This window comes from Aythya fuligula, chromosome 11 (genome assembly GCF_009819795.1).
Source record: "Aythya fuligula isolate bAytFul2 chromosome 11, bAytFul2.pri, whole genome shotgun sequence".
Classification (NCBI taxonomy): Eukaryota; Metazoa; Chordata; class Aves; order Anseriformes; family Anatidae; genus Aythya; species Aythya fuligula.
In genome coordinates, this window is record NC_045569.1 from 17878470 (window position 1) to 17903437 (window position 24968).

General features: G+C 46.5%; 1 protein-coding gene across 2 annotated transcripts in view; it reads right to left on the reverse strand.

Annotated features, from left to right (window-relative positions):
* Positions 1-24246, reverse strand: part of IGF1R (insulin like growth factor 1 receptor) — a 168972-nt gene extending 144726 nt beyond the window's left edge. For both annotated transcript variants that reach the window (XM_032194908.1, XM_032194907.1), the window contains exon 1: positions 24120-24246. In XM_032194908.1, the coding sequence (XP_032050799.1) occupies positions 24120-24213 (94 nt within the window). In that variant the 5' untranslated portion in view covers positions 24214-24246. The remainder of the gene's footprint in view (positions 1-24119) is intronic.
* Positions 24247-24968: the final 722 nt, after the last annotated feature.

Below are 24968 nucleotides of genomic sequence, written 5' to 3' on the forward strand. Positions count from 1 at the left end.
CATACTGACATTTGGAAAAAACAGTTCCAACTAAAGCAGCGTTGAGTTTTTTGTTTTTTTAAATTCTTTCAAAGTTTACACTGTTCACAAAAGTTAATTATACCACAATGCATCATCTTTTTCTCACGTTTTTCTCCCTGCCCTGAAAGGGATTATATGAAAAACAAATTAATCAGAGCTCAAAGTCTACTACAATTTCCATTTGGCAGTGCTGTGTTTTCTTTGGATCCCATTTTAGAGAAAGAGTATGCAGACTTACAATATAAACTGACCTGTCAGACTGAAAAGCACATAAAATGCTCTTTAGAGTATTTATTTTCCATCTAAGAGTTTTCAATATTCCTGCTTATATTGTTTTTTTTAAATATGACCAGTGTAACTCGTCTTTGCTTTGTGTTCTGTTCCCAACTGGAAATTCACTATTATGTATTTATTTTGCTCACTAACAGCAAAATAAAAACGCAGTATCTGTTTTTACCCTGCTGTGAGTCTCAGGTAGGTTATCAGCTCCGGGATAATGACCGCGTCAGATTTATGCTGTTCTCATTCAGCTGCTTACAGACTTCCCAGCCTTTCCGTGAACTACCTACCTTGTCTCAGATTTATTCTAAACCAAACCTAATTCTAAGTGGGAGATTACTTTTTTAAAGAAGTATTTATGTATTTGTTTAAAAGATAACCTCCAAAATACAATAGAACAATGAAGAGAAGCAATACATCCTTTACCAGACGAACAAAAATACCTCTCTGGAATAAGGCTTTAGCTCAGAAGTACCCACCTGCACCTACCATACAACTTGGGTTCCTTTTTTTCTCAGGGCATCCCAGGGACAAACTGCATGGAAATTTCCAAAGGTAGCACAAAAACCTGCTTCGAGCCACAGTCCTTCTGAGGAGCTGCAGCCCATTCCTAGTCACAGGACAAATCTACACCTGATGATGAAACCAAAGAGGGCCAATAAACTATAAAGAGCTCAACCTATCAGTTTCTTTTCAACCTCTGCTGCGGCTTGCTAACATTCATTTTGATCAGACCTACATTTTGACCTGGACAACAGCCTCATCACCTTGAGGAACACGTGGTATTTAATCCTCACCCACCACCAAAGAACCATGTGCTCCATCCATGGCTTTGCTCTTCTTACACCTCCGCTCCTTATTGTGCATCAACCACTCTGGGAAGCACTCGCCTGCTGCCCCGCAGCAGTTTGGAGGAACCACTTTTTTTCCAAAACAGCACGCTACGGAAGACAAATCAACACAAAGCCTGCTGCAACTCCTGCCTCCTACAGCATCTTCTGTCACAGCCCTACATATACTGACAGCAACTGATCTGTTACTGACACAGAGGTGTCAGAGGCAGGATCCCCAGCTCACAGGCATTCGCTGTAAGGGTCTGTTTCCTAGAAAAAACCTACAAACATTTCATCATGGTGTAGTTCTTTGAATCAAAGACGAGCTCTTGCTTCCAGATTTGATATTGCTCCGGGTTACTCCATTTAAGAGTTCTAAATAAGCAAGTTTTTTAAAGCTTTTTCTTTGTGAAAAAGAAAAAAACAAATCCCACTTTACTTCACATTTTAGGCCTTGCCTTGGGCCTGTTTCTTAGGGCAAAGCTGGAAGCCTGTACTACCCAACAAACAACCATCCCCACACAGCTCATCACCAGACCAGGGCCAGCCGAGGCAGCACCACAACCCCGTAGCGAGCCGACGGGCCCTGACAGTGCCCACCTGTATGGCCACACTCGCTTCTGACAGGGGAATCGGGACACCTGCCCTTAACATCTGCCTTCTGGCCCCGAGATGAGCTCCTGCTCACCTTTCTCCTGTTCTGTGTGCCCGTGGTGTGCTACCAAAGCAAGCTGCGAACTGTTGTTTTGCCTCTTTGTGAATACTCCCTCCTTTATTTCAGTGTGGGGGTGCAAAGCTTTATTTAAGTAAGGATACCTTCAGCTTTTCCCTTAAACAGGAAAACATGAAAAACAACCACATATCTCATAATGCTGGTCGCTGGAAGAAAGTACTGAAGATATAGAAATTGTCCCCATTTCCTATCTTCTTCCTGCCCGAGGGGTGTTAACACCCACCCTGAGGGTTATCTGTGATCCATAAGGTTCAAAAGTGGTTTTTGTTTATCTTGATTATTTTGTTCGTCTGTTTACATTGTTATTTATTATCAATGGAGGGCACTTAGTTGCTCAGCTCCTCACAGCCCTGAAATACGGCACAGCGCTAGCAGGTACAGTACATGACCGTCACCGCTGGACGATTCTTACACAAAGCGAGACCTACAGGGCCCAACAGAAAAAAAAAACAAACAGTCAGTGATGTTGGGCAGAGCAGCTCGCTGCCACCACAGCCACCAAAGGAAAGCCTTCCTCTGGCAGTAGCTCCCCAGGAGCACTGCAGCGAGGCCGGCTCTCCCGGCCTGCTCCTGCTCCTTCCCGGCCTGCTCCTGCTCGAGTCGTGGTGGCTGAAGGCAGCGACGCCGCTCTCCACAGCTCCTCTCCTCAGGCTCGACCACGTCATCCTTCAGTAATGTCAGCACAGAGCCGCGGGCCTCGCGGGGAGATCAGCACCTCTTCTGAACTGAGTTGTTTACTCCCCACAGAGCCACTTCCTTTTCACCCTGTGTTTTTTTTAATCAGATCTTTATAAAAAATATATATTAAAAAAGTGTCCAAAGCAGCTACTGAATGTGGCTGTGGTCCAGCAGCGCTCATCCCAGATCCACAGCATACAGTGTCCTTTTCAAGGCACGCATCTCCCCCGTTACAGTCTCTTTCATAACAACAAAGAAGGCGCTTATTGTACCGGATGGATTCAGATCTGCATAATGCATAATGGTCTGCATATTGACATGTTTACTATATATTGGATTAACTCAATAGAGGGGCTGTCTGGCACACTAGAAAAAAAGAAAAAAATAAAAAATAAAAAAACAAACAGCAGTGACAAAAAAAGATCTTGCAGGCACTTGAGGGTTAAAGAACAACTTCAGCTGGTGGCAGCATCCCGGCCTCCAGGTTACTTGAAAAACTGACTCGAATCAGGTTACAAAAAAGGTACTAACCATACAATAAGGCCCTTCAGCAGATTTAAAAGGAGCCTCTTTCCTAAACAACTGTAATTGTTCAGAAAGGAAGCAAAAGGACACATCAGTGGAAACGGAGAGTAAAGAGTCTGAAAACATTACGCCCATACAGATTATAAACAGGGCGAAACAAAACTTGATCTTAACCCCTCTCTTTGTTCTTACTGCTACCTATTATGCTTGCTTTAAGAAAGCCATCAGAACTGTCATACAGCCCTGAAGAACAAAAAAAGTTTATATATGATTTGGCCATCTCTGAGCAGGCTAGCACTGCAGCCCACAGTCTGGTCCTAAGCAGAGTTCAGCCCTGTAGTTTCACTCCAGGATTTGTAAGGCCAGGTAAGGCTGAGAAGGATCTCGTTGGCGACCACAATTTGCCTTCAAGCCTCTGAAAGGCTTTGGCACAGCTGTACTATATGCAGACGCAGGAAAAAAAATTACTCCAGAAACATACGAACTCTTTAATTGCATACTACGCAAAGAAGAAATTAAACGTGGAGCTCACAGAAATCAGTGGTTGGAGCGATTTCTTATGACACTTTATATTAACACAGGCTTCCACCACCCACTACGCTCTTGGTTTTTGCCTTCGTAGTGACACTATGAATGAAATATATATTTTAGTGTCTTTAATGTACTTACACAACCTCCCACAAAATTTCTGTACTCTCTAAGCTCACCTATCCTGTATGTGTCACATCAATCACTTGCTCTCTTCCCAGGGAAGCCAGCTGCTGTGTTACCTCTTGGGATGTCAGAACTGGTAACAAGGAAGGAACTAAACCTCTACCCCGTGATTTGAGCCATCTCCCAAGCCACTGAACTTCTGCACTTCTTCACTGAATACACTGCATCAACCACTCAAGGTTTACCAACGTTTTCTGATTTCCTCTCTGCATTGTGGAACAAAAAAAGATAAAAGGCACTCCACATGCCATAAAACATCCACCAGTTTAGCTTCTGCTAAACAAGTCCACAGCTGAAATTCAAATTCTGTGTTTCTAGCACTCGTGCAGCGCTGCCATCTTTGGCTTGCGAAACATGAAAGGGAATGCTCAAACCCAAACAAAAAACAACTGTTTCCATTTGAATGCAAGTCTTGAGAGTGTTCTTGTTTACACATCTAAGGCCCGGCTTTTTGTTCATTTAATTAAAAGTCAAGCTTTGGAGGACAAAGCTAGACCACAACAATCTTCTCAACTCTCAAGGGACTGGCGATTATACTGCAATGTAACCTGTCATTTCTGGGAAATATGGTCTGTGATCATTAGCTTACCCTGTGTCCCTCGACACTCCCAACGCTATTTTACAAGAGTCCTCTCTCCTAGGTTTGGAAGGAAAAAGTGGTCTTTTAAGGGGCAAATCAGATTTGGTCCACGTAACCAAGACAGACTGGATTCCCCTTCTCCACACACGTTCTGGTCGTCTCCCATAGCCTCTTGGAGAACACCCGTTCTATTTTAATTTTCTCTTTTACCGCTCTAACTATATATTCCCAACCCAAGGGCCATTGTGTTACCGAGCTGACCAGAACAAAACATTGACAAAAACAACACACAGAAGGACTACAACCCACATCACAAACTGAGACTGGCTCTGCCTTTTTGCTCTTGCAATTTCAGCTGTCATTGGCTAAAGATATCTCTGGCATTGCTGCTTTCCATGAACTTCCTCCAACTTCCCCATAAGTGTATACAAAAAAAATTCAGAATAAATCACATTTCTGTCCCTCATCTCACTGACTTTCTCCCTGCCAACATTTTACTTTGAATGTCAACAGGAACAGCAGCACCACAAAAACAGAGCCAACAGAATGAACTGAATCCCTATAATAATATTGATTGATGTCTTCTCTACACGGCTCACCAGAGCAAGTAGCTCTAGATTTAGCCTAGCTCACATGAAAGCATCTTCATGACAAAGTCATCCCCAAATTAATCCTCTCTCACCAAGACTGCACTGACCCAGCACATCCCTCAGGGGCTCCTCTGAAGCCACATCTGTTAGCTCCTGCGCCTGCAATAGCAGACCACAAGTGGCTCACTTGGCATGGGTTTTTGTTTGTCCTCGCGGGTTCACAGGGCAAAAAGGGAAGAAGGTATTGCAGGGCTAAAAACATTTAAGTGGCTTGAGCTTGCAGGGTAGCACTTGAATCCCCAACCATCAAACCAAGTCCAAGAAGCATCACATCTTGAACTCGGTAATCTGTACGTCCCAGGTTACAAAAGTGTGCAAGACTCTGCTTTTCAATAAAGGAAAAAAAAAAAAAAAAAAAAAAGCTAACAAAGATCAAATCTGCAGCAAGTCCCTCACTCATGAGCATCCAGTATGTGTCAGACACCAACAGTCACTGCTGGAGCACTGTGGTCAGCGCTAACACCCCAGTCCCTGGTGAGGTGTTTGTGTACTACAGGTGAGTGAAGGAGGTTAGAAGCACCAGCTAAATGCAATTGCGGAGTAATTCCAAGAACTACACTGCGGCACTTCAGGCTCACAATATGGTCACGCTGGCCAGCTTGAAAGAAAATTGTCCAAGTCAAACAAAGAAAAACTCTGCAAAAGAAAGCAGGTGAAGCCTAGATTACAAAAGACAAGCTTGATCCTCATGAGAAAGACTGGCATCAAACCTCTGCGCTCCTCTTGCCCTGCAGAATCGCTTTTCTGACAGTGCCACGAAATAAAAGCATGCCATTCCACAGAAGAAATGTAACACAGAACTGAGTAGGTGGCACGTTATGATCAATAACTATGAGCATAAAACTTCCTTTTTTATTTTTTTACTGGGGTAATAATGTTTAAACTCTATGCCAGTAGCTTCAGCCTAATGCCTGCTAAAGCAGAAATGGAAGACTAGAATTACAAGCTGTTTATAACACTGAATTTATGTTTCACAATCTGTGATGACAATAGAGCTTAACAAAAATTGTCTCTCCTGGGGACTGTTCTTCTCCACCTTTAAAAAATAATTGTGTGCATGAATTTATTTATTTATTTTTGGAACAGTTGTCTACGCATCCAAGTGACTCAGCAACTGGCTGACAGAAACCTATGGGATGTACGCTTAGGATGCAGGGATAAGCAGCCAATTCTCCCAGAATGAAAAATCATCATGTGGCTGGGCTCAGTAACTCACAGTCAGGGACTCTGCTCCACTGTTCGCTGCCTGCTGAGCTGCCATCCCGTGCTCATCTAGGAAAGTGGCTTCTCCGTCAAGTTTACTGGGACTTATGTTTTTTTGTTTTCTAAAAACTGAGTGGCCAGCAAGGCTGGATCATTCAGACTTTGTTAGAAGCAAATTGCCAAAATGCTACTATACCATGGTACGTAACTGCATTCATCTGCCAACGGTCAGCAAAAGGATTAATAAAGAAACATCAGCAAGTTTTACATAGCTACACAGAAATCCACAGAAAAAAATAGAAAGCTGATGTAATTACTCTTAACAATATGTAAGATGTGACTACTATCCTATGCTAACAATCTCTCTTTCCTGGATGAAACGAAGAAATCCTGCGTTTTCTGACCTTCCACAGTAGTTGTTTGTTAAAACAAACTGAACCGAGACTTCCGCTAATCCCAAATTTCCACTCGAATGGAGATTTACAACAATTTAAAGAAGCACCTAATTGCATAGAAAACAAACAAACAAACAAACAAAAAAAAACAAACAGTGCTACCAAACATCATTTACCGAACAGGGAGCCCTCCCATCCCTCCCTGCACATGGCAGCTGAAGATCACATCGGTCGTGCTGCAACCTGTTTTCTCCAGGCAGTTAAAATATGACCAACTCACACCCCCAAAAAAAGGGCTTTAAAAGTATTAAATTACACATATGCAAGTGCTGTGGGGCTTTCCAGCCATGAGCTAACTAGGTTGGAAAAAGAACCTTCCTCTCCAAACACAAGGTGAAACACGCGAGTTGGCACCAGAGGCGAGGTGACGGGTTCAGGGCTTATCGACTGGGAACTGCAGCAGAACAAAATTTAAGACAAATACAAACCAGAGGAGCTGTACCAGTAGGAGTCCCCACGTGAACTCACTCCTCTGGACAGCTGGGTGCTTTTGACTCGCTTTCAGCGTCACAAAGAGCCTGTCCAGGAAGTGCTCCGGGCACTGAACAGCAGCATTCACACAGGGTATTTATTGTCCCAGAGGCATCCCAAGAGCAGGAACACTGTGATACCGAAGTGCCTCTGGCCACAAACAAAGCTCTCTCAATGCACATAGGTGAGAAGTAACCCAGTAAACACGGTTTAGCACAGAAAAGCAGTGCCCTCTGAGACAGCCAGCTACCAGAAGCTCGAGTTTTCATTCCTCTGAAGATAAAGAACCAGTTCCCACCCTATGTACAGAATTGTCACAATATCTGTACAGATCTTCTGCTCAACAATGAGCTGATCTTCTCTGTAAAACACTGGGGGGATTGTTAAACAAGTGCCAATTGAGGTGTACTCCATCACTTGTTCGCACACAGATTTCAATTCCAGGTGATATTTCAGTTTTGCATTTTTATACAGCCCAAGACAGTGGATTTCCAGCCCTACACACAGCTTTAGACACTGCCCATGGGCACAGTGGATAATGCACAACATTATAATTCTGGCTAACAGAATGATTTAGGCATTTAATCAGTCTAATTGTACAGCTCTTTTGCTTGGCAACCGCACTTATTGTCACAAAGATGTTAAAACATTGTCAGAAGAGGATAGAGGCAGAAGTAAAAGAATTATAGTTCTTCCTCCGGCAGGAGGAGCCTGGGATTTCCCAGCTACAGAAGCCAGGAAGTAAAAGCTTGCCCTAATGCATTTCTGACCAACCCACCCATGAGAAAAGACAGGGTCAAAGTGAGTTAGAGAAATACAGCCCTGGCATGCTTCACTCAGAAAACCATCACCAGCGATCCCCTATTCTGCTCCCTTTCTGAGCCAAAACTTGGTGAGAGGAGAAAGTGTTGGAAGAAAGGGCTGCAAGAGGTCACGGGAGACAGGACTTAGAGCTGAACCGAACAGCATCAGCAAGCCTGCTGGAGGCTTGGACACGCCAACTTCAGGCGCCTCCCTCCACCGGGATCTGCAGCTGCACACGCTCGTTCCAGAAGGCAAATCAAGGCCAAACTTGCTTGAGATGGAGATCTGGAGGCTCAAAGATTGTCTTCATGGTTATTTTTTTCACCCTGTACCTTGCATACAAAACACACTCATGGCCAAAGATACAGCTGGAGAACGTATCCTTACACCAAGTTGTGCTCGCTCCCTGCTCGTTCCTCTATTTGTTCTGGTCATGAAGAAGGTGACATAAGAAAGCAGAAGAAACGTGAGCCAGAAGGAAAAGATGCATAAAGTCGAGGAGACAAAAGAACAACTGGAAAAACAGAACAGAGCACTAGCTCTTACCTACATGATTACCACTGAGTACACACACAAACACGAAATAGAAGTTCACTATTTCATTTTGCACTTACACGTCAGTGTGGGTTTCTTGCTTGTAAGCTCACTGGGATTGGCTAACTACTAAATGCTGATTTGTCACTACATTTTTACATTCACTTTGTACTTTTGCTAAACCAAACGATGAGTAATGTATTTACTTAGAACTAAACATCTTTAACCAATTCTACAGAGGAATGCCACAGCAAAACCAGCCGCTGGTCCTACAAGGTAAAGGAAGAATCTCATCCCCACTGCCAAGGATGCATCACTGCAGCAATCCCCAAAAGTTTTCTACCTATCAAGAAAAAAAAACACGGTGTAGGTAAAAAGGATCTGCACAGGAAGAAAAGAGAACAACTCTTTTCCAACTGCCCATGACAGCTCGCTTGAAGGCAAAATCACTCGGAGAGCACAGCTGACGGACGGTCCTTGGCCTCGCCTCACTTGTCTGACAGCTCTACTGGCCTCTCGTGTTGTGAAAGAAAACCACTCTATTTGTGCAAGGCTAGTTGGTTCCATGTTAAGAAAACATATCTGAGCAGACTGTGCTTTGCTTTACCATATGCCAGCTTCATTCAGCTTCAGAAACCAGGAATTAGTCCCCTTCTTTCCTCTGCAGTTAACCAGCAATTTAGGGAACAGACAGGCGTGAATTTACACACCACCCCCAGATCTGGGAAAGGTCACATGCAGGCACTAATGCCAAATTTTCTAGACCGCTCTGGATAAGGCAACCACCCAAAAAACGGGAGTCCTGCAGTGACAGACGTGCCAGGCAGCACCACAGCAAGAATCGCATCTGGTGCCTCTGTGGGTACCAAGAGAGGGCTTGTCTCCATCCTTGCCCCTTTCCTCCTCCTTTTCTTCCCCCCCTTCTCCCCCAAAACAGGGACTCACCTCCAAACGGCCACAACACTCTTGTGCACCCTTGCCTGAGGGCTGATGGCACTGAAGCCAGGCACGTTTTGTCCCAGCTGCTCCAGTCCAGCCCAGCATCTTTGCAAAAGCCCACAGCTTTCAGGCACCTCAGCCGAGGCACAGCTGCAAACGGGCTTTTCATTCGGTACAGACAGCACAAAAGGGTAATATTGGGTAAACACCACTGAGGAGTCCTGCTTTAACCTCAGTTCGGATACCTAAAGTTAAGTCAAACCAAAGAGGAAAATGAAAAGCAGCAGAGATGAATCAGAACGGAACTTCCACGCGCTGGAGGGGAGCTGCTGCAGTTACGCTGCCAAAGCCTGAACCATCTCCTTTCCAACCCAAGTCATGTTTAGACATTCCTGGCCAAATTAATCCAAAAATCCCAACTGAAACAACTTGTGCAGGAAAAGGAGAAATGAAAAAAGAAATAGAGGCAATCTAAAGTCAACGTAAAGTATCATGTATGAAGCAAAATGCTTCAGGATCGCAGCAAGAGGTTTTGTTTGTGCGATGGGCCAAGTCCTGCCTGTGCTATCAGTCCTTTCCACTCGCTGCCCTTCCTTCACTGCATTAAAAGCAAAGCATCTTTCATAATTCCTCTGAAAGGCCTGAACAAGTGCCTGAACTTCCACGATCTGCTCTCTATAGCCTTGAGCAAGTGTGACAGGAAATGGACACTGCTCTCCTCAATGGCTGCTTTCAAGCTTTAAAAATAATAATAATCATAACGTCAATCAGCATTAGGCCTATTACCAGTTTGGAAGATGCAGACCAGGAAACGGGGCAGAAGAGAAAGGCAATGGAAAAAGGAAGAGGTTTGATCTTCATACAACCCACTTGAAAAATCCTTACTTCAGTGAACTGGTAAATAAGCAATTTCAGATGTTTTAAACACCCTGTGCTACCTTCTGAAACCTAGCCGAGCTAACGAGAAACAGGTTAATTACATCCCTGATTCTCTAGAGTATTTCAGCAGGCTATGCGTTACCTTCTCCCGAAGGGACAAGGCGTTCTTTTGGTTATTTAGTTTGTCTAAACCAAACAAACACAGCGTGGCCAGTGCTAAGGTGGCCCTTACCAGCACTTCCACGAAAGCAGGGGAGGACAGGGCTGCAGGTTTTCTGCTACTACAAAGCACTTAAACCGATCTGCTCCTCTGACATCCTCTCCCTTCTCGGGTACAGATCACAAAAACAACTAAGTCATCTGACTTACTGGGGAACATCCTGCTGATTTAAAAAAAAAGACATTACTTGAGAGGATACAAAGCACCACCTCCTAAAGCGCTCTGCTGTCTCAGCACAACAGCCTTCTTGCCATTTCAAAGGAAAAATGGCCATATCAATTCCCCAAAACACAAGTATTATGACAATATCATGCATTTAATTGGTTTAACAAAGTGCTTTTATTACAGCACATTGCAACACAGATGGTACGTGACAAGGTATGAGGTGACGTGGTATAGCTGGAAGTATTTGCAGATTCTCCGCAAGCAACGGCTTGGGGAACTGCAGTGCTCACTGCTAATAAAAGTCCCCTCGCAGCTCCACAACTCTCATTAAAACCTCTCATTAAGACCGGGACGTGCCTTCTAAGCGTGGCTGTTACTTGTAAATTCACTACACCCTGAAGAAAGAGTCAGAGTGCTCTGAAAACTGGTGCCCTTTCCGTGCTTCACCGCATTTCAAGCACCCAACTCTGTGTTTCAACTTTTTCTAGAGGGAATCTCTTGACACCGTCTGGGAGTGATTTGGTTCTCTGGCTGTTCCCTGGCAGGAGCCAGACCACCTGAACCAGCTGCTCTGAATGTGGGAAGCACACACCTCGCAGGTCCAAAATCTGGGAGATTTTTTTTCCTGCTTTGTTTATGCATTTGCAAAGCAAGCTGCTCTCAGACAGCAGAGCAACCACCGCTCTTCCCCCCCTTCTCAGCTTTCTGCAACCCTAGATATGACAACATAGGAAAAAGCTTGTACAGGCTTTCCAAGAAAAAGTATGTTTTTCCTCCTGTTTTAAGGCAGCGTATCAAAGTGCACGTCAATGGCAAGCTTCAGTTGCTCAGAAGTCATCTGAATAGCCACAAAACACAACGCAGACGGCTCCTTTGCCTTCCAAATTACCACTTTAGAAAAAGTCTGCAAAACTGCAATTTTGTGAGGGAATAAACAGAAAAGGGACAGCCCTACCTCACGTCTCCTCTTATTCCTCCAGGTAACTAACCTGCTTCCTCCTCGTGAATCACTTCAAGGCTGCCTTGCAGCTCGTTTCCAAACCTAACTCAGAGCTGTATAAATCCTCCCTTTAATTTCTTCCCCCTTCAGCAGAATTTACTTTCCCATTTGCAATGCAGGCAGAGTCCAGGAACTATTAAGTTATGTTAATAACAAACAAATGTTTTGCTAACACAAAGTTTGAGAATAAAACAAATAAAAATCCTTACCTACACGTGCTACGACAACGTTTCTAATTAGTATCTCCCAAAATAGCATTAATCCCATTTCACCGCAAGAAAAGAACAACGCTGCGGAACGACAAGGTCAAGGATTCATCAAGAGATGCTCACAAAAAGATAACGGGGTAACGTGAAGTCTTCTCCATCCCAAAATTGCCATCCGTAGAGCCCGCTGGCTGAGGCTGTGTGCTCTCATGTGCATTTTGCAGTCACACTGCGAAGGAGCAGGAGACCTGCCCAACCCCTGTACCTGCGAGCAAAGCTATTTCATAGCAACAGCTCCTGAGCTCAGGGCAAACACAGGGCAATCAGAAGCACCTCCAGGATGGAGAAGGCTAACGACAAGGTTCATCTGTAAGCTCCTTCCAGCAGCCACTTCCAAAACCTCTCCCCATCCCGCCACGCACCTCGCTGACCCACTGCTAGGTCAGGGGGCTGGCCGCAGCACCCCGCTGCATTCAAAGCCTCCCATCTCACACACACCTGCTCTCGCTACCGACATTTTTGTACCAACACCCAGGGCAGCATTGAATTACTTTGCCAAGAGTCACTTCCACATTCCACCCTCAAACTCCCCTCCAAGAAGTCATCAGTCACTCTCAGCTTTCACACTTCAGTAATTTTGGAATCAACAGGAAACGGAGATCAATTGGGATTTTGCTAACTCAATCGTGACTCATCATCCAACTCCCCTTAGCCTCCAGATTCATCTGTGCAGAGATGTGATAGCGAGGCCAAATTTAAAACAGCGGAGCTGGCGAGCACACAATTAACACTCCCTGGTCCATCAGACTCATCACAGCTACATCTCCAGGCTTCCCGAGAAACCGCCCTGCTATGACCGTGTCTCTTATCCCCCAGCCAGTTCCCAAATGCAGTGACAATTTGGTTTGCTGAGCCTAACCACAAAAAAAAAAAAATCAATCAAGAAGATTTACTGCACGAACCCACTGTACTGCGCCCTCGAGTTACACCCGCCCGAACAGGAGTTAACTCTGCCCACCAGTGCCCTAGCTGCGACAGCCTGTCCCTGTCCTCTGTTCTTCCCGTTACGAGAATACTCTCAAATCATTAGATTTCTTTCTGCTTACATAACCGCCAAGCCAAAAAAGCCATTTGCATGAAATTAAAAGTCAATAAAACCCAATTATTTCATTTACAAAAATAGAAAATCATTTCATATAAACCACTTAAATGCATTCTTCTAAAAATAAACTTAATTACAAATCTAACATGAAATTATAACAGCATATATTAGGGCAAATGTCTACTGTAATTTAAATAAAACAAAAATAGTAAGCATGTAATTTACACAAAAACGTTTGGACTGGTGGATTCACTGCTCAGGGCTCTCTCGGAGCCACCCCTCGTTGAATGGTACGAGAGCTTTCAAGTTCAGCAACTATTTGTGCAAGTGCCTCATTTCAATTCACTCAAATGGTTCCGTTCAATAAGGAAGGAAGGAATTCATTCCAAATTTTAAAAATAGCTGACCCCTGTGTAGAAACCTGTCAAGCAGTCAGTGGGCAAAATCTATTAGCTCTTAACTTCCAAAGGACAGCGAGAAACTATTCTATTGATTTTATTTTTAAATCATGCCCGTCCACCACACTGAGTTTTAATTAAGTCTCAAAATTCTTCCCCATTTTAATTACAATTCCATTCTCCGTCCAAATAGGGAAGTAACACAAATGAGAAGTAATCTAGCAGCAAGCGCACCATCCACCATTCTGTCATTTAAAGGTGCGAAAATTAAGGATCTGAGGAAAGGTATCGAAATTGCTTGTTTACATGAACACACAGAAACAACAAATGTTATTTACTGGCAAAAAATCTCTTTTTTTTTCTCCGTAAAGGTCATATTTGCAAATTGAGGTGTTCTAACGGCTGTCAGTCAAGAAAAATTCCAACTAGAAAATACGCAAAATGAGATTAAAACAGTGTATTTAAAGCAAGCTCTTCCTGCCTGCTGTTTCAAGTCGCTAGGAAATCACCCACACCACCTCAATAAAGCAAACACGATAACACTAGCAGTGCTCTGAGGCCTTCGCACTAAGGAAGTAATAAACTTCGAACGACAAATTGGACCGAAATTGCCAACATTCCCACCAGGTTCAGAAGTTACAGAGCTGCAGTGCCCAGTGGAAGCATTAGAGTTGCTTTCAGCTCCGTAAAGCTGTAGTAGCTCTGCTATGTTGAGCGCAGCAGGATGGCACCACCGCCGTCCCCGCGTTTGGGCACGTTCCCACCTTGGTAAAAAGCCCCTGCCTTTGCCCACAGCCACGTCTGTTCCTGCAAGAGGATGTCCTGTGGTGCCAGACCCCCAAACCAAGGCAGAGACTTCCACCCACATACCAAGGGACCCCTCGGAAGGAACACGGCCGCTCCAGTCCCACACGGTACCTGGCTAGGAGATGGACACGCGCCTCACGCCCTTGACACAACTTGGCTTGACTCAAGGTCATCTGCACAGCCTCCTGGGAAGACCTGGGGTTTACTGAGGTGCACCAAGCACCCCGAGGCACATCAAAACTCTTCAACATGGCCCTTTGGCCACCCTCAGGGCCGGCACTGCTCCACATTTTACAAATGGGGAGGGAAACACAAGCACCTAGAGGAGGAAGAACACAATTTCTTCCTCTCCCTTGCACACCGTCAGCTTCTGAGGCATGAGATGTGGTCGCTCCCTATTTTAGCACACATGAACGACTACCAAGGTTGTTGCTCGCAAACCCATCCAATCCCTTCCTAAAAGGCAGTTACAGTATTTAGCTCAAGGCTTTTCCACCCAACTAGTGGATGGACAGAGGCGACTGCACCAATAACAACAACATCTTGTTATGCTATTTGCTGCTCACAGAGGATGAGAAACCAACACCCTCGCTCCCGATTTATCCTTGTCAAATCAGTATTTAAACAAAACCAAATCCGGAAAGAAAAACAAATGCGAACACAACTGTGCAGCATTACGATACAACATCTGATGCCCACATTCCAACCCTCTCGCCCTCTGACAGCGCGATGTACTGCGGACAAACTTAAAAATAAAGTCACTGATATCGACGGCACGAATACCGCAAAAATCCTCAGACGCTCTTGGCTTAGCCAACGGAATATGTGATTGCTGTCCTCATCCCATCACTTTCTTTGAGGAAAAAGATCGGGAATACGCTTTTGCCAGGTCAACCCACTCCAACTTCTATCTTGCTGACGTTTCTTACGCACTGCTGAGGAATTCCAACCACACGAAGCCTACGCGAGCCCTCGGCAGCAGCACTTGCAGGACTCCTCACAGAGGTGAGCATTACTGCATGATTTGCAATGACCTATCTGAAACCAAGCAAGGCCCTAAAGGCCCAGCCCCGACAATTTTACACGAAGTGTATTTTCAGCCTTGATGTTTTTTTGCTTTGTGGGGTATTTTTAAATATTAAGGAGATGAAAGAATTGAGAACAGAGATTGCATCTGTTGCCATCACAATTTAACCACAGTCCATGTATTTATACAGTGGAATCTCCAAAATAACACTGCATCTGTTAAGATGACAGTGTTTTTCCATGGGCGCTGCGCTGTGTTAAAGGGGAGTTACTCCAAAGCAATTGCTTTTGAAGTGCTGATTGCAATCCACCCCAAATTCTTTTTGTAATCTTCTTCAAATGTGTTGAATTGTAAAGCTGTTGTTTCTCAGTATGGCCTGGGAACAACAAAACCCTAATACATCTCATCAGTGGGCATTTGGCACCGAAGCCTTATGGCTAATGCAACATGTTTATTTAAACAATGAACTACCAAAAGAGATGCACAAAACACAAACCACGTAAAAACAGATGTCCGTTTCACATGTGTTTCTGCTGAAGGCCAGAATCGCTGCCTGAGCGCACACACGCACTCGAGCGCATTTGTCTCTGTGCCTTATTTCTGTAGGATAACAACTGAACCAACTTGAAAGGATTTTTGTTCGGTCGCTGGTAATGCCGGCCACATTTCGGAACCACAACCCATCCGGGCATGTAGAAGCTCAAGTTTGAGAAGGGACTCCCACAGCCCACTTCGAGGATTGAATACACAGAACACGCCATTTGGTAAGGCACAATTTCAATGGCAGTACTCATCTGCAGACGCAGCCTACCCTAACCTAACAAAAAGTCATACATTTTATTAGCACGTGAAATAGAACAAAAAGCAAATCCCTCAGTCACTCCCAGATTTCAGACCCAGGTAGGCTCAAGCCGAACCTCAAGGAAGTGCTCTCCTTAAAACCCAGTTTTGCTGCTTCGTACAGTGATAACTGCACAGACGAGCTCCATCATGGGTGCAGCCCCTGAAAGCATGAAGGGAATACCAACAAAACCTGCTAAAACAATCTCTGGGTCCAAGGCATGTGAACAGGACTGACAGACCCTTTGGCATCTTCCCCCACACAAGTGGTCTGATGTTCTCTGGGTTTGCAAGCTGATTTCCCCCAGTCGCAGCACCTCTCAGGTGCAAGGAAAGGGAGCACAAGCACATTTACAGCACCTCACGTGCATCTCCTAGCACAGCCGGGCGTTCATCCCCTCCTTGCTCCCTGGAGACGTGGCATTTGCAGGGGACCAATAAAACGTACACCCATCTCCAAAACACACACACACGAACCCACCACCGCCGCAGCCACAACAAACTGAACGACGCCGGTAACGACAGCCAACGCAGCCACAAGCTGCTTCCACCTGCTGGGGACACAGAACAACTGGAGAGAAGCAGCTAAAAATCCCCTGTCGTGGCAGCCAGGCACCGTCGCAATTCCAGCGGGCTCCCCCTCCAGCCCAGCCGCTCTGCGGACTCCAAGGTGGTGGCAGCACGACGCCAGCCCCGACACCACAGCCCACCCCACATTACCCCACCGCAGGCTCAGCAGCTCCTGGTACGCCTCTCCCCGCACATCCTCTTGTAAAAAGGACCCAAGGGGAGGTGACAAGGGCGGCAGGGAAGCAACACGTACTATTTGTGCAAGGACCGACTGAAAATGTGGAGAAAATGCTAAGCTGGAGCCCATGCAAGTAACGAGGAAAGCACGCCGGTGAGATCCAGGAATAACGCCCTATCCAGGTCCAAGCCAATTCTCCTACAAGTTTGTTTCCAGGAGCAGCTGTCACCAGGCTTTGCTCCAAAATGCTGTACCTGTTCAAGGCTGAAGATGTGAACTATCAGTCCCCGTAATACCCTCCACGTCCATAAATACCTCCGATGATTTTCGGAGGGCTGCTCTATCACCCATCGTTTTACTGCCATAAACATCAGGAGCTCACATCTCGAAAATAACAAGCTGCCTGCCCGCTAACTCAGAACCAGCATTATTTCAAGGTGCATTTGGAGAAGCTGTTCTCACATCTGAAGAGATCTGGGATCCTCTTCACTCACCAACAACCCTCTCCAAATTCATCACTTCAGGTCTTGCAAAGTTCCCATGCTTAAGCATTAGGGAGACCTGAAGCCGTGTGCCACGACCCAAAGCAAACCAGAAGCAACATCCCACCAGGTGTCAGGGAAAGCCTCCTAGCACCCTGCCAGAGCACCCTGTGCTAACCACAGCAGCTCTACCAAGAAGGAGCAGGTAAAATAATGGGATGTGACCCTACCCTACCTCCACCTTACCTTGCACAGCCACCAGCAGACCCTTTGAGCAGCTGTGCTTACAGAAGCTTCCTCCCGTAAATACTCTCCACGTTTCAGGAGAAAAGTGTACACAACTAAACACACCCTGAGCGCCTGGGCACTCCCTGCCACTTCATCTCATCTGTCTTTAAGAACAGCCACTGCAACGCCAGCTGAGGATGATGATCACTTTACTTGAGACCCACACTCAGCTGCAGTTACCTGCTCTGTTCCAGCAGGAACAAATGGAGGAGATGCTTCAAAAAGCATATTATCCCAGCTCTAATTTATGCATGCTCCCTCTTAGCATCACGTCGTTTATTTTAAACCTGTCAGATATACTTGTAATGTAGCATCATGAATAATTTAAAGAGTAATCTGTATAAACCCAGTTTATAAACTTAGCAGTAGGTGCAGTGCCTTTCATTCAGACAGGCTGCACTCTGATGGAGTACAAGGCATCTCCGACTGCTTCGGCGTGTATTCATTTCACAAACGTCACAAAATTCATCCTTCCTTCCTCCAATCAAAGCCTCTGCTATCTGAAAACTGTTGTGCAAGTCGCCAGCGTAAGTGAGCAGAGCACTAATCCGAGAATCGTTCATATCGAAGGAAAAACGACAAAGCTCCCAGAAACAATCAGCGAAAGCGATCCGCCGCCCGATCTGCGGCAGCAGGAAAAAAAAAAAAAAAAAAAAAACACACAAACCACACAGCATGTAGAGTTTGCCTCTATCATTAGGGGCTCCGACATTTGCTGCATTTCCCTGCCCCATTTTGACACCGCTCCCCTCCACGGGGAGGAGGGATGCGCAGCCAGGAGCTCCCCAAAAAGCCCACCTGCTAGGAGAAAGTGTTTTGACCAGAGCTGATGCTCACGCTTCCAAGCAAACAGCGCTATCTTTACAGCGTGTAATGGCACCAATAACAGCTCTGCAGATAACGCTCTCCCTGACTGGTCACGGAGCTAGTTCAGTAACTCGCGCTTTGCTGGCAGCGCGTAGGAAATGAACTCCTTGCATCACTGGACTTGCCCAAAAAACCACCCTCGCTGACTAACTACTTATCACCAAGATCTGCCACAAAAGCACGACGCACACCTAGTTTGTATACCACTGCATACAGAGCACCAATTTCCTGCTTAAGAATTATTGTTTGTATGATGTACGCATTTTTTTCCCCCAGCCCACAGCACAGATTAAGTTCTTAAAGCTCCACCTGGTTAGCGCTTCTCTTCAGTGTCAATTTTAAATGTGATCCTTTTTTTTTTTTTTTTTTCCCTCCAAATTATTATTAAAATGACCTGGTGTTGCTACAAAAGCACACGCTTGCTGTTCTACCAAAATATTTCAAAGTGGATTTGGAAGAACAATCTTCCTCCCTCACTGGGGGTGAGATCTTGTCTAGCTGGGTAGGTCAAGGAGCACAGTCACCTTGAAAAACCATCTGTGAAGTCACTGAAAGAGAGAAGCCTACTTCTGCTCACACCAAGTTCACAAAGAAAGGAAAAAAAAGTTGTAGATAACACGCAAGTCTGGATACTTCAAAACAAATTAAATGGTATTATGTGAAAATTCACGGGTCAGATGCAAATTAAACTGTTAAATACAGTAATAATGTTTTATGTCAATTTTGCTTTTCAGCAAATTTTTAATCATCTTGTCTTCAAAAACACAACAGCCACTTCTTCAGCGTACCCTCATTTAATAAGTTAATCGTTGCCTTGAAAGAAATCCTGAAGGAGCTGCGCATACTTGGCATTTGCAAAGGTTAAAATGGAAAACTTTTAATGATAAACGCAAGTTAAACCTTTACAATCCACCACCACGCTGACGCCCGTTTTGCAGGAATGCATCTCCTTAATTAATGGATAAGCCAAACTGCCACAAACTCCGTTAGCAAAAGCTGCAAGCCCTGCACAAAGGCAGCAGAGGCTATTTTTTACTTGGAGGGATCGGTACGGCTCAGTTTGCAGAGCACAGAAATATGTGAATGAACATTGTATGTTGCTAATCACTTGCCTGTCCTCAGACAGTTCTGGACACAAAAAAGACAAATATAGTACTACAGAAATCAGTCCAGATTGTACCTGTCATGACTTGGCTAAGAGGGAAAAAAAAAAAAAAAGACAGGCTGGCTAACAACCACAAATGTGTCTTCATCAACTACTGCTTGGTGAGCTCTGGTTTTGTACAATACAACAATTTTCAAACTATTATTTTTAAAGTGGTTTTCATAAATCATAAACACTAATCCAACTAACCTACACAAAGGAGCTGTCTATACAATTTACAGTGATAGAAAAATTATACGTCAAATATATCAAAATACCAGAACAGTAGTTCTACCTTTCAAACACATCACTGCGCTCCCAAAGCCTTTCGGAGCCTTTTCAGAGGCAGAGCTCTGAGGAGCTCCATCACCTCCTAAGCCCAGAAAGCTTCAAAGCTCAACTTTGCCAGAAAGACATGAAATGAAGCGAAGCTACCTATCTGCAACAACTCTAATTACGAGAACCTCAAGATAATTAAAAAACACTGCAGTTTGAGTGAACTTAAGCAACATGCGTGATACCTGAGAACTGCAAGTTACCCATTTCTACGTACAGGCACGCATAAAGACTTGAAAACAGCTGCTGCTTCAGGACATCACACATTTCCAAACGTGAAAGCTGTAAATAAACCCCTATTTGAATTTTAGAGGTTTGGTTTTGTTTTTTTTTCATTTTCATAAACCAAAGTTCAAAGAACACTGTTCAAGAGCTACCATTGCTTTTCAGTTACCACCTTTTCAGGAAAAAAAAAAAAAAAAAAAAAAAAAAATAAAAACAATGCTGATAGAATTCATTAATTTCACTATAACCATTCCAGGGAAACTTTTTTTTTTTTTTTTAAAGTAATTTAATCCAGTACATTTTCTAAGTTATGAACTTTACGAGCATCACAGACGATGATGTGGTAGGCAAGTTGTTTCCTACGCAGGATCACAAAGCCAACACCAGGTTTGCTGTGCACATTATTCCTCTCTGGAGGTTCAGGACCGTCACCAAACTTCTCCACAACACAGTCAGTGGCAGCTCACAATTCACACCCACGTGAAAATCTCCTCCAGCATTTCCCTAGCAAGTGCCAGATTAGCAGAAAACTCAACATGATTTGAAACAACTTTTCCCAAGGTAACGTATACTGGCACAGATTAATTATTTACCAATTAAGACAGATTCAGAAATCGTTACACGGAAATTCCTCACCACTAGATTCGTGCACGCATCTCCAGATGAAGACAAGAGGAGTTGTCACTGGAGTTGTGCTTCTCATATATGAGGAACTTAGTTTGAAGAACTGACCGGGGAAATGCTAACCGAAATTAACACAGCAATTTATCAAATCTGGGCAATTTCCTTAGGAAAGCCAACAAATCATGCCTGCTGTTGTGCTGAAGTAAAACTAACAGAGCCGTCCTGCTCTCCACGTCCCTTTCCATCCCTCACTTCTAACACGCGAGGAGCATCGCGAGGAGCATCACTCTCCTGGGGCTGGCTTGGCGATGCAACGTGCGTTGGATTCCCCCTCCGAGGGGGTTGGACACCCAGCCCTCCGCTTCCTCACGTTCTCCAGCCCTTTTGCCCGACACGGGCTAAGTCCCTGCCGTTTCCTAACCCGCCGGTTTCTGAGTCACACGAGCCTTTGCTCCAGTTCTGGTACCGAAACGCCTGCAGAGCACCGCCTCAAGCAGCACAAGCCAAGCGCCGCCGTCCTGTCCACGGCACCGACGGCTCTCCTCCCGCCGGTGACACCGGTTCCTTTGGTGCTCTGGCATTTCAATTTGCAACCTCAATTGCAGAAGGGCTTAACCAACTCCTATTTACCAGCATTCACTAACCACTAGGCGTCTGTGAAAACGCTGATGGGAAAGTGAGGTGTGTGCAATGCTGGCACTCGGGAGGTCAGGAGGGCTTTTGCTAAGCAACCCGGGAGAGGGATTGAACATACAACACGAGCTACTGCTTGTTAACATCAGGAGCGTGAAATACAGCCTGGATATGCAAGCAAAAGCTCATGGCTAAGATGAGCAGATCCATCAGGGAACCTACTGGTCTGAAGCATGGTATTACCCAAAACAGCTCACTTTACACGCTTAACCCACGCCCTTCCAGGCATTCCCTTTACACACATATGCTACATGGGACAAAAAGACACAAACCCCATCGTGCTTCAGGTACAAAAGGCAGCAAACTCCAAGCTGCTTCATCCCAGGGGTGGGCTGAAGAGGCGGTCTCCAGCAGCACACCAAATGCCCTGCTCCACCGGCACACGCTGCACCGCGCTGAAGGGCCTTTTTGTTTTTATTTTTGTGCTGTTCTAACAAAAACCTCAGCAAATTCTTAGCGCTTTTTAACAACCGGTTTTGAACCAGTAGCTTACCACCGAGGCTACCTGCCTTTTCAAGAGTTTTCTGTCATTGAACCATGAGCAGATTTTATAGGATTTCGCATTAAAGAGATGGGCTTCCCCCCTCCTGTTGTAACTCCTTTGTATTCCTATTTAGGAATGCCTTGCTTGTTTGACCGAAAATGGAAGTGCCTTTTAGCTATGACACAGTATATATGAAAAACAAATAAAAATTAAGATTAATCTTCCTTCCACTATTGTGGGGAGAGAGAAGAATATGAAGAGATGCAAAACATCTGCTCTGGAGATCATTTTTCCCCCTAACAGCAAAATTCTTTCAGCAATAACTCGTGAAAACAAAGGCTATTAAACTGTAAACTACAAAGACGATCGATTAGAGGCAGTATTCAGCTAAGACAAGTTTTTCAGCATATCTCCCCGTATTTAAATGCCTAGATCAGAAGAAGGAGATATTTCATTTGGGAGGCTCTTAATTGGGTCGTTTTAGCTAAACGGTAACTGCAAACACTTGAGAGGACTGGAAGCTGATATCCCAACCCACCGTTCCTGCCTGACTTTATTGCAAGAGTTGGGCAAACATGGTTTATTTGAAGGTGTTCTGGGCCAGGTAAGAAAACCCTTCTAAGCACACATCCCAGCAGTTTACGGACACACCAGACCTCCTCCTCCTCCTCTCCTGTCTTCTCCGTGCTACCCGATCCTTTTCAAGCCCTTCCCTGAAGAACGGCACTAGGGTTTTGTTTTCAAACCCAAACATTAATCTTCCCTCTTGAAAACAGCCCTGGCCAACAAGTTCAACGCATGGAAGCAGGACTGCAGCTCCCCAGCCCAAGCTGGCCCTGCCACCACAATGCAAAAGCCTAAGCCGGGCCTTAATTTGCAACGAGTTAATTGGCATTCGCTGCCTAATGAAACACAATATTACTCAACACACGTTACAGGCTCCATCTATGCGCTTCTTGCTCAAACGCTGGGGTTTTTTTAGCCTCCTTGTCAGTGCATCCAAAGAACTTGCTTCTCTTTTCATCCTGAAACTACCACTTTTAGCAAAGCCTCTGCAGCTCCCACATTCCTTCCCCTTACACTTAAAATGGAGAAAATTGATCTCTCCCTTCCATCAACGCCTATCTTTTGTGCGAGCCGGGCACACGAGCACAGCTCGAGGAACACGCCGAAAAACACCCAGCGGAAGAAATTAAAGCATCCAGACGCAGGAAAAGAACCAACCCTGCCTCTGCAGACGGAGAGAGGCGCTGAAGGAGATGGAGCAGCTCTTAAAATGGTTGGGCTCCAGGGCGCGCTTCCCATCTCCCTGCCTGCAGAGAGCCGGGCCAGCAAACCTTGGGGAGGCCAAGTCCGTGCGTGGGGAGCCCCCAAAGCCACCACGAGCCCCGCACGGCGGTGCTCACAGCCTCAGGGCCCACAGCACCCCTGTCCCTTCACGCCCTGCAACCTTAGCGGCTTGGGGGAGCAGGGAAACGAAGCGAGGGGGCTACAGGGAACCAGAGCCGCGATGCACGGAGCTGTATAATAGCGAGGAGCCAAAAAGCAGCCGGGCTGCGACTTTCCAGACCGCCGTAACCCCGCAGCGAGGGGCCAGAGCCCTCCTCAGCAGAGGCACGGCCAGGAATTCTTCCAGGAATTCCTCACCCGCCGCGGCAGGTTACTCTGGCTCTTGACAAAGCTCAAGCTCCTTCCATGTGGGGAAGGCAGGCGCAGCCCTTCCCCGCCCGCCTGTGTTTACTACGCAGCTCGCAGCCCCGCCGGGCCCAGCACCGCGCCGCCGGGGCCGGGTTTGGGGGGAGAATGGGGAAGGGGGGGGATGGCACTGGAGCTCCCCCCGGGCCGGGGGCTGCTGCGGCAGGGACCGGAGGGAGAAGCCGAGCCCCGGGGGGGTGGCGGTGCCCGAGGGGTAGGGGCGAAAAGGCTGAGGGAAGGCAGCGGGAGCCCCCCGCAGCCGAGCCCCCCCCCCCCCCCAGCCAGAGCCCCTCACACAACGGCGCGGCCCCTCGCACGCAGCCCCCGGCCCCTCTGCGACGCCTTCACCCCCCCACAGCCCCTCACACGCCCCCCATAGCCCCTCACACGGCCCCTATAGCCCCCTATATCACCCCAAACACACACACACCGGTCCCCACACGCCCCCCCCCCCCCAGCCCCATACTCACTTTCCCCATTTGTCGGCCCCAGACCAAGCGCGGCGAAGGCGAGCAGAAACCCCCAGAAGACGGCGAGGGACCCTCCTCCAGCGCCAGACTTCATTCCTCTTTTTTTAATTGGACAAAATCCCCCTTTCCGAAAATTCTTTTTTTTTTTTTTTAAAGAAATAAAAAATAAAAGTCCCAAATTGTTCGCTTCCCCCCACCCCCCCACCCCGCCACCCTCAGCCCCCCCCCTCCTCGTTCTCTAAAAATAACGAAGGAGCCAAAAGGGGGGCGAGCAGCGGGGCAGGATAAATAAATCCACGTTGCCTCGAGAAATGGAAAACAAACGAGGCAAAAAATAATAATAATAATAAAAAAAATGAGAAGCGAGGAGCCCCTCTCGGAGCGGAGGGCGGCGAGGTCCCGGGGTGGTGTTGATCTTCCGGAGGCTCCGCGGGGCGCTGAGGGCGACGAGGAGGGGGCAGCAGCACGGGGGGAGCCCCGGGGCGCCGCTGGCCGGGCTGGGGGCTCCGGGGAGGGGGACTCCGAGGCTGAAGGCTCCGGGGCCGGGGATGAGGGGGGCTCCGGGGCCGGTTCCCCTCAGCGCTGGCCGCGGCCGCTCGTCGTGCAGGGGAGCGGCGGGCGGGAGGCGCGGCGGGGCCGGCGCTCTGCATCTTCAACCTCCATTTTCCGACACCGCACACGGAGGCAGCAGCAGCAGCAGCAGCCACACACTCACACACACACACACACACACCGAAAACAGGCGGGGGGGGTGCCCCAGACAAGCCGGTTACAAAACAACAGCGGCGGCCCCGGGGGCTCCGCGACGAAACGCAAAGGGTGGTGGTGAGGGGGGGGGTGCCCTGGTGG